Raw genomic sequence first — 10,512 nt, 5'->3', positions numbered from 1 at the left:
TTTGAACTAAGCCCAAAGACCTATAAAACTGGGTTTATATCTAATAGAATTCAATCAAATTTATATAACATCACTTTTTTTTTTTTTTTTTTACTAATTTCCTTGGTCTATTTTTTAAATAGAACTACTAGTAGTACAGCTATCTCAAAGGCCATATGCAGTTTAATGATTTTTGGTATACAATTTCAAATTACTTTCCAAAATGACTATGCTCACTCAAAGGTCTGCTAAAAGTACACCAATGTGCTTCATTTTTCCACAGACCTAACAACATTAACATTTTATACGTTTTGTCATCTTTGCTACTCTATAACATATGAATTTTTGTAGTTATTTTGTATTTTTATTATTAATAGTGATTTGGGGCATTTTATATGGTACTAAATATATTGATTCTTCCTTTGAGAATTTTCTGTTCATATTTTTCAATTGGGCAATAACTTTTCTTTATAAATTTGAATCAATTCATTTTTTACATTGGAAATGGAAATCATTTCACAACTTCACCAACAATGTATTAGATTCACAGTTTTCCCAAACCCCTTCCAACATTTATCTTTATCTGTCATTTTTTACACTATCAGAGACAATAACTACTGAATTTGCATAACTTACACTGAATTAATTTTACTTTTGTTTAAAATAAAATAGTTAAGGGCTTAGTAGTAAAATGAAATTTATTTCAATTTTTTATAATGAGGGCATGTGCTATGGGGGTAAAGTTTCACATGTATTTTCAGAGAAGCTCACAACATTATTGGATCCATTTAGCTGTTTTATTTTGTTGCAAGAAACTTCTAATTAAATCAAAATAGTTTGTAAATGTCTTTAAAGTAAAAACCAAACATAACAATGAAAAATGATAAATGTGATTATTGATTTTAGGAATTGTAGTGTCTAGTGTGTTTGTATATAAAAAGGCAAAAGATAAAATGTACAGAAAAATTTATTTGAGAGTAATATTCAGATAATTGTGGGGGCAATTTCTAGGAAAGATGAGAGAGCATTGGGTCAAGGATCACTGAGGAGAATTTGGCCTTAATAAGGAGATGGCCAGCAATCCTCTGAAATTATATTAAATGAGGAGAAAAAGGAAAAATATGTCAAGAAATGCTGAGATTCACAAAATGGGTAAAAAGAGAGTTCATAGCAAATCTCCCTCTATATATACATATATATAAACTATTTAATATTCATTTTCTGTATGTACATATATACCCACATGAAAATATACACAATATGAATACACACATACACACATATATAATGCGTGTATAATTTTTAATTTTATAAGTTCATTTGTACAAGAAATTACAATTCTCATGTATAACTTGCTTTTCTTTTGAATGTATGTATTAAATTCAACATACATTTTTACAAAAGAAAAAATGTCTATTATAATAATTGGTATTATTTTAAAAATTCTTCTTACTGATGTTGAATTACCAGCATTTGACCATGAATTGTGTGTGTGTGTGTGTGTATACATGTGTGCTTTTGGAGTGGGAGGTTGAATTGACAAAAGTTATTCAGAGTCAAATACAGTTGATTATCAAAATAATGATTAATGATTACATATTTATAATGTAATGAATTTGAACTTCCTGCATAGCCATTGAGTCTGAAGACATCTCCAAAAGAGAAATTCCAACAAGTGTTTTTGAGTTGAAGAATCATTATTAAACATCTTCAAGTCACTTAAAGAAAAACAGGTCTTAACATCCACAAAGGGGAAGGGCAATCGAAAAAAGAATGCTTATTATCCAGAATTTAATGAAGTAATTGAAAGGAGAGATATTTAATGAAATCAATAGATAAATTTTTCTCTTAGACAAACATGCAGAAGAAGGTTAATGAATGTTGTTCCAAATTGAATGTGAGGAAGATGTTGGTATACATCTCATGTGACTGATTGCACAGTAATTCCACTATCTTCAAACTGTCCTTTGGAACAAATCTTGTTGCAACATTTTTTTTTCACTTTTTGTTGTTTTTGCTACACAAAAAGCCAAAATTTCTAATTTGTAGAGACAGATTTGAATGGTATGGTGGGCATAAAGAAGATGTAACATGTTGCTAACAATAGTGTATAAAAGAATTTACCTTTAAATAAAATTATCTAGGAAAAATGTGAACAGACAATTAAGTACTCTAGTCACAAATTGTGACACTTGAATATCTATAGGAATATTGTAATACTTTAAAATAAAACATAAAAATAAAATAAGTTTTGGTGGAGAATTTGTAAAGAAATCAGAATGGAGTTTTAATAGTACTGGAATGTAGAAGTGGATGAAAAATCATGAGATCATATATCTATCAAAATATTCCTTGGTCCTTGATTCTATGGTTCTCATAAGAACTTTTTCATGAGCTTTGTTGTCTCATTATAAAGCAAAAATGATTGGCCATCTTCATTTTCTAAAGTCTATTATTCTTCTTAAGGTTTATTTTGCTTCCATTCATTAATATAATGAATTCTCCTCTTCTCCCCACTCCCTCCCAAGGCAATTGGGGTTAAGTGACTTGTCTAGGATCACACAACCAAGAAGAGTGAACTGTCTGTGACCAGATTTGAACTCAGGTCTCCTGACTTCAGAGCTGATGCTCTATGCACTGCACTAACTAGCTGCCCCCCACCCCTTTTTATTTTCTTTTTAATGGGAGGCAATTGAGAAATGTTAAGTCTCTCAGGTTACATTTGAATTCAGGTTCTCCTACCTCCAAGACTGGTGCTCAATCTACTGCACCATCTAGTGCCCGCAAATTCTCTCATCTTGAAGAACATCTTTTTCTAGTCACTACTAACTGAATTTTGAGAATTCCCTTGCCCAGATACTCTTCTCCTTCACATATTCTCTCTGTCTGTCTGTCTGTCTATCTGTCTCTCTCTATCTCTCTATTTAACTCTGTGCATGTTTGTATGTAAAGGGACCTGACATCTTGTCCTTTTATTCTTGAACATAAAATAACAAATTGGAAGAGTGAATTAAATTTATTTCACTTACTTCCTGATTTTCATTAGTTGTACTGCCTGATTTATTTTATGTTCATTTAGGAAATAAATATTTCAGAGTTTCATTTATGTCTTTTGGCACCAAACCACAATTTAGAGAATTTACAAGTTTGAACTTTTTTCTAGTTTCATTTTTCTTCTGTGATCATTTGAACTTCTCTTATCAACAAACTAATGAGCTTATGTTAATAATAAAGGTGGCAGCTTTTTTAAAAATTGCATAATTTCTAACAACAAAGTAATTCAATTGAAAGATAGTTGCCTCAGATCATAAGGACATCAAATCCTTTGTCAGTCTTATTGATCTGGAATGCAATTTTATTGTCTAAAAGAAGGACATTTTAATGTATGGAAACATATGAGATGTTCATTCTATCAAAATAAATGTTAGGTAACATTTCAGGTTATGTAAAGACTTGGACTTATGAAGGAAATATTATTCTCTTTCAAAAAACTTCAGATAACAAAGTCAACAGACACAGACAGACACAGAGAGGAAGAAGGATAAACAGAAAGATATGTAGACAAAGAGAGAGTCCAAGAGAAGAGACAGATAAACAGAGAATTCAAATCTTAAGGAATATTTCCAATATTTTTTTAAGAAGATCATTCATAAAAAGATCTTTGGAACCAATTTACCTTCAAAGTATTGCTACATTTGTTGCTAAAACCTCAATAGACTAAAAGTATACAGAATAAAAGAAAGGTCCAAATCCTCTTAGAAAGTAGGAGATAGGAATCTGGAACAGTGCCCTTCTAACCTATTTAGTCTAAACTTTATTGTTGAAGCCAAAAGTAACAAAATAAAAATGTTTTCTTGAATAAAAGAAAAAATGGATAAAACAGAATTTTGAGAATAAAAAATACCTCAGGAAAATTCACCAAGATCTCTCACTGTGTGTGTGTGTGTGTGTGTGTGTGTGTGTGTGTGTGTGTAGTGAGGACCATCTGTGCTTATTGTTATATATACAATTCTTTTTATTGTTTAACCTCCAACTCTACATTAAGGACTCATTCATGGGAATCAATTTGAAGTTAACTTGTATATGCAGTTGTTTTAAATATCCTATGTATATTTAATCAAAAAATAATCTTAAAATTTTATTTCTCTAGGCTATTTAACTTCAAATCACACTGTTTTGCTGTTATTATTGTTTTGTTTTGTTTTATGTTTGAAACAATCTAAGTAGTTTGGAAATAAGGAGAAATGTTTGCATTCTCTCAATTAGAATGTTAATAATGAATTAGAAACATATACAAAAACTTGGAATTATGAAAGGAAAATGTTATCCACCTTCAGAAAAACAGAAGATAAACAAGGGTAGTATGGTCTTACATAGATACGTATGAGTATATATGTGTATAAGTATTTATGGTGAGTGATATCTATATATTTATATGTATGCATATATATATGCTTGTGGATATGTTTGTGGATATGTGTATTCTGTATGCATACATTATGTGTGTATACTTACACAAATATATGGATGTATATGCATATGCAACATGCATACACACATATATACATACATATATGTATATGTATGTATATATGTGTGTATAGCTATATTTAATTATAACATTTTCTGGGGAGGGGAAAGGAAGGTGAAAAAGAAGAAAATAAAAAGTACACAACCGAGAACAAAAGAAATCTACAAAGAAACAAAGAAAAGAAATAACTCTGAAAACAAAGTATTCTAGTTATTGCACAGGTTTTCTTGAAAAAAATACATTGCTTTATATTTTGAAACCCCTTATATTATGCTATGCACATGGCAATCTTTTTCCTGTTTTGTATTTGTTTAAAATTTTTATTATGTATATTATCTACATTATTTATTATTATCTATATTATTCTGAGAAGGAATTCATAGGCTTCACAAAGACTGCCAAAGGTAGCCATGGCACACAAAACATTTATTGCTATTGTAATTGTAAGTTATTGTAAATTATTATTGTGATTGTAAATATTATTGTAATATTTTCTTCAAAGAATTATTGTTAGATCAAAGTGAGATAATGTTCATCATGTGCTTTGCAAAGGATTCTAAAAATGTCAATTATTATTATAACTGTGAATAACCTATGATTTCACTGATGTATGGCCTCCTTTTCATTGTGGAAGTCCCTGAGGAGACAGCATGGGTTACTCTAATCAAAATATTTATCAACTTTTTAGAATTTATAGCATGACAATAAAATACATTAAAGTTTATAAAACATTTTTTTTTCAGAATTACTGTATAAGGTAGTGTTCTTATTGTCCTCATATTGCACATGGGTAAAAAGAAGCTGTGATGTTCAGTTCCTTTTGTCCAATGGTCTCAAAGTAATATAGAATTATGTGTGTGTATATATATATATATATATATATATATATATATATATATATATATATATATATATAGAATCTAGGATATGCCATATACCAAACCTGATTCATCATTTGCTTTAGTTTCTTTATTTATTTAGTTCTCCCACCCCTAACTAAACTGTGGAAATCTACAGCTATAGTAGTCCTCAATGGAGCTTTATGAATTTCGTAGTAAAGTTCTCAGATGTGGAATCCATTGCTTTACTCAAATCTTTTCTAGATTATAAATACTATAAATACCTAGGTTCTGTTGGCATAATCCATGACATTTTTGATAACATATTTTGTGAGAGGATGTTACTGGAAGGTAAAATATGGATAGCTCAAAATTAACTTACGTCTTACCTTGATATATTCAATAAAAGTATCAGGAGTCCATTTTTTTGTCTAGTCTTTGACTTATTGTGTCTTTTATACAACCCTAATTTTGAAGTACTATTACTTTTATTCTTATTTAACAGTTTCTTAGATACTCAAAACTGAGAGTACTAATCCTTTACAAGTTTCACTTCTGTAATTTTCAAATACAAATTTTTAAAATTCAGTGTTATTTTTATTAATCATTTGTTTCTTTTCCCTAACTTCTAAATTATATTCACTATTTTCATATAACAGATATAGTCATAAAAAGGCTAAGATCTTTATTTTTGTGAAAAGAGCACTGTTTTTGGAATTAAAAGATTAAATAGACCTTAATTCAAATTCAGGATTTATCATTTATACATTAATTTGTCCTGTCTAGGACAGTTTCTTCATCTATACAATATAAATTTATCAAAAGCACACTCAATCTTGTCTTTGTCATTTAAAGATTTAAAGGTTATTTGTTTGTATCCATAAACTAAACTTTAAAGTTCTATACAAATATTATTTCATTTTATCCTCCAAACAAGCTTGAGAAATAAGTGTTACTATTATCCTATTATCCTCATTTTACATATGAGGAAACTGAGGAAGACAGAAATTAAATGACCTTCCCATGTTTCTATAATTCAATGATGGGGAAACTTTTCTGCCAAGGTTTATTTGAATATTTGTAATATCATTGAGAGTCATCCAAAATTATCAATTTATAGACACTCAAGTAGCGGGAGGTTAGTATACCTAGCTTTTCGCTCATCTTCATTGGCAGTTTTCTTAACAAATGATTTCACAAGCTTTATATGGCCCACACATCAGATGTTCTCCACCCCTGCAGTATAACTGATAAGTGTCTATGGCTCGATTTGTCTTTCTGATTCCAAATTCAAAACTTAATCCATTTTGCCTCCTACTACAATGGTTGCCATTTAGGCACTTAATAAAATTTGGTATATTTAATTTGAGCCCTAAAATGAGGGGTTTGGATTTAGTTTTGCATAAGTTCTTTTCCAATTTTCATTCATTCATTCAAGTTTTCTGTGCTATAATGAAAAAAAATAGGGCAACAAGGAGGAAATAACATCAAAAGAAAAGGGGAAAAAATTTCTTGCCCATTATTTAATGTAGAGATCTCTGCTCATGAAGAAATTTTTGAATGCACTTATCAAAACCCAGGCTATAGTGCTAATTAAATGGTTCTCCCCATTATTTTCTTTATCCCTGTAAGCCCTTGAGAGTAGAAGAAGGCAATATATAAGACAATGCAGCACACTGTTTACCTCTCAGAAGTAAAAGAAAAGAAAAAGCTCTTGAAAAAAGGACAGGGATACTTTTCCACTTCACACAAAATGTTGTAAGCTTTGAAGTAAGCAGATAGCTTCTTCTCTTAGAATAAGCATAAGAGAGGTCAGGAAGGACCTAATGTCACTCTCTGAGATGAATGTTCTGTACATGATCTACTTCAGACAATTTAGACAGTGAATGTGTTTCCCAACTTATTTTGCACTTCAAGTTATACATCCTTTAACTAGATGGAGCTTCAGGCTACGTATATCTTCAAGTTATAAGACTTTAGCAGGATGTTTTTTGGTTGAAGGGACATTTCTCTACACTAATCCTTCCTTCTGTCAAAAAGAAGCTCACAAAGGTCAGTGGCAGATGGAGCACTTCTACCCCTCCCTTTCCTGTCACACCTAGAGAACAGCAGGATCCTCCAAACGAAAGGGCAGGAGTGATGTTCCCTATAATGAATTGTGCTATTTTGTTACTTGACCTTCAAGACAATCGGAAAATTCTAAGTCAGAGATCAGCTCTGAAAGGCAAATTGATGAGAAGGAACACTGCAATCTTAGCTGATAACTCTTTAAAAGGTAACAAAAGCTATTTTCTTTGCTTTCAGTATAATGTTCAACTTTTGAATGACAAATGAAAAAAAACCTGGCCAAACATGGAAAATTGGAAATTTTCAACAGCCTTTTCAAGATCATGGATCCCAGCAAGAAACCTCCAACTCATCCATCTTCACTAGTACTACTTAGAATGATTAGTACCCTAAGTGTGAATAACCCTAAGCTAAGTGACATTAAGTGCAGAAAACAATGCAAATATCTTCACACACATAATATTAAAATCACTTATTTTTTTTCTCTTTTTTAAATCAAAGGACTTACTACTAATAATAGAGATCATAATCTATTTAAAAAGTTTATAATGAATTTTTAAGTGAAAACTAAAGAACATTTGTTATTAAAGCCACAACCATCCTGCCTTCAGAAAAAAAAAAAAAAATCATTATCCATTTATAAAAAGCCTGGAATTTTTTTCCCTTGTAACCACAAGAATATTAGGGTGAATCAAACCAAATTATGCACAGCACACCCTTCTCTATTTCCTTTTGTATTTGCAAAGAATTAAGCAATACTGCTCATTAAGAAAATGCAGCATCAGACAATACACCGCAGAATACGAAGAGAGTTATCCTAAATTTTTTAAAGTTTGAGAACTACCAGTGGGGCAAGACAGTGGCAGGGTGTTCTTTGCAATAGATAACAATATGTTTCTCCTTTGTCTGGACATGCAATGTGCTATGCAAGGGTTGGAGGAAGGAAGGGAAACAGTGAAGAAACTTACAAATAATACGAGCATAGGAAATCTTTTCATATGGTAACTGGATAGTCACATAAGATGCATTTTAAAGAATTTTAATTTAAGCAGAATGTTGTGATTGAAAGAAGTCATGATTTGCCGTATTCAAATTTGGTTCTTTACCTCTCCAACTAAGTAAACTTGGGCATGTCATTTTCCCTCTACAGGTCTAAATAAAGTGTAAGTATTAGCATCTTATTTTTTATGTAAGCCAGATCACTAAGGGTGCAGTGAATAGAGCACTTTATTTGTAGTCAGATGTGTGTTCAAAGTCAGGCTCTTACACTGATAGCTATGTAGGTCAGATTATTTAATTCAATTCTGTCTCAGTTTCTTACTTTTAACAGAAATACAAAATAGGTGGCAGGCCCGGGCCGGCAGGCGGGAGGAAGCAGTGGCGGCGGCGGCGGCGGCGGTGGCGGCCAGGGCCTTAGCCTCGGCCTCGGCCCCGGCCTGAGGGAAGGAGAGAGGGAGGCATCGCGGGTGGTGGCGACTACAAGCGGGAGGCCCTGGCCATGACCGACTTCAAGCTGGGCATCGTGCGGCTCGGCCGAGTGGCCGGGAAGCCGAGGTCCAGTCTGGAGCCGCTGAAGTTTCGAGGAACGTCCAGGTTCTCGGGATCCATGAAATAGAACTGCATAAGTCTGGAAAGCTGTTGAGGTACAAAGTACACACTGATAGATGAACAAGACATCCCACTGGTGGAGAGTTACTCTTTTGAGGCACGAATGGAAGTAGATGCTGATGGAAATGGTGCTAAAATATTTGCTTATGCTTTTGACAAAAACCGAGGAAGGGGATCTAGACGTTTACTTCATGAGTTGTTGTGGGAACGACACTGGGGAGGAATTGCTCCCGGATTTCAGGTGGTACATCTTAATGCAGTAACAGTGGACAATCGATTAGACAACCTGCAGTTAGTGCCATGGGGTTGGAGACCCAAAGCAGAAGAAATCTCTAGTGAACAAAGGGAGCAGAGCTTGTACTGGCTGGCAATTCAGCAGCTTCCCACTGATCCTATTGAAGAACAATTCCCTGTCTTGAATGTTATACGTTATTATAACGCTAATGGAGATGTGGTAGAAGAAGAAGAAAATTCATGCACATATTATGAATGTCATTATCCCCCATGCACTATGATTGAAAAGCAGTTACGTGAATTCAACATCTGTGGCCGGTGTCAGGTAGCCAGGTAGCCAGGTACTGTGGTTCCCAATGCCAGCAAAAGGATTGGCCTGCTCACAAGAAACACTGTCGGGAGAAGAAACGAACCTTCCAGCAAGAGCTTGAGCCAGAGCGATGACTGATCAGTGACATCTCAGCAGTCAGATTCCTGCTCGCATGGGCATCTGTGGACTCTTGTTTTTGCACAGTAATAACAGACTGGTTATTGAAGCCGGAAGCACTGAAGAACCCAATGATGCTTGCATAGAACAGCCACTGTATAGACCAAGCCACTTCAGGGCTCTATATAAGGGGAACAAAGCTTCCCCTACAGTGTTATTCTCAAGCAGAGACTACTGTGGAGGCTTCAAGCAGGAAGCCTCTCATTATTTATATGTTAATATGTTTGTAAACTCATGTACAGTTTTTTTGGTTAGAAATTACAAATAGAATCATTTACTGTAATCTTCAAATGAGAAACTGTTGGGCCACATGTCTAAATACCATCATGTAGCAAAAGCTCATCACCTAGATAGCTGGAAGCCACAGCAGCTGAGCCAAGGTCAGGGGGATGGGCTTCCAGCATCAGCAGTTACTTTGGAGAACAGTCTGCATGGAAGTAATATTAAAAAAAAAAAAAAAAAAAAAGCAAAGTAAAGGGTTGGAATGAAAAAAAAAAAAGAAATACAAAATAGTCCCTATGTCCCAACATCATTATGATGACAAAATGATATATTTGCAAAGGGCTTCACAACCTTAAAATAATATATAAATTCCATGAATTATTATATTGTTTCTGTTATTATTCATGTATCACAAACGATTTATGTATATTATAAAATATCAAAAAATAGAAAACGGTGATCATAGGCTTAACAAATATCATGTGTAATTTTCAAACTTGAATATCCATATGTATTTTTCACTTTCTATATTGCAAAAGGGGAAA

General features: G+C 32.8%; 1 protein-coding gene across 1 annotated transcript; it reads left to right on the top strand.

Annotated features, from left to right (window-relative positions):
- The first annotated feature begins 8,797 nt into the window (after window positions 1-8,797).
- LOC127560082 (zinc finger MYND domain-containing protein 19-like) lies at window positions 8,798-10,043 on the top strand. Its single transcript, XM_051994358.1, has one exon. It carries the CDS (start codon window positions 9,128-9,130, stop codon window positions 9,593-9,595), a length of 468 nt encoding a protein of 155 aa, XP_051850318.1. The 5' UTR covers window positions 8,798-9,127; the 3' UTR covers window positions 9,596-10,043.
- Window positions 10,044-10,512: the final 469 nt, after the last annotated feature.

This window comes from Antechinus flavipes, chromosome 4, assembly GCF_016432865.1.
Source record: "Antechinus flavipes isolate AdamAnt ecotype Samford, QLD, Australia chromosome 4, AdamAnt_v2, whole genome shotgun sequence".
NCBI classification, from domain to species: Eukaryota; Metazoa; Chordata; class Mammalia; order Dasyuromorphia; family Dasyuridae; genus Antechinus; species Antechinus flavipes.
This window is presented reverse-complemented; position numbering and strand designations above follow the sequence as displayed.

What these genes read in the sequence shown, in the direction of transcription:
- LOC127560082 (XM_051994358.1), top strand. Translation starts at nt 9,128, where the DNA reads ATGGAAGTAGATGCTGATGGAAATGGTGCTAAAATATTTGCTTATGCT.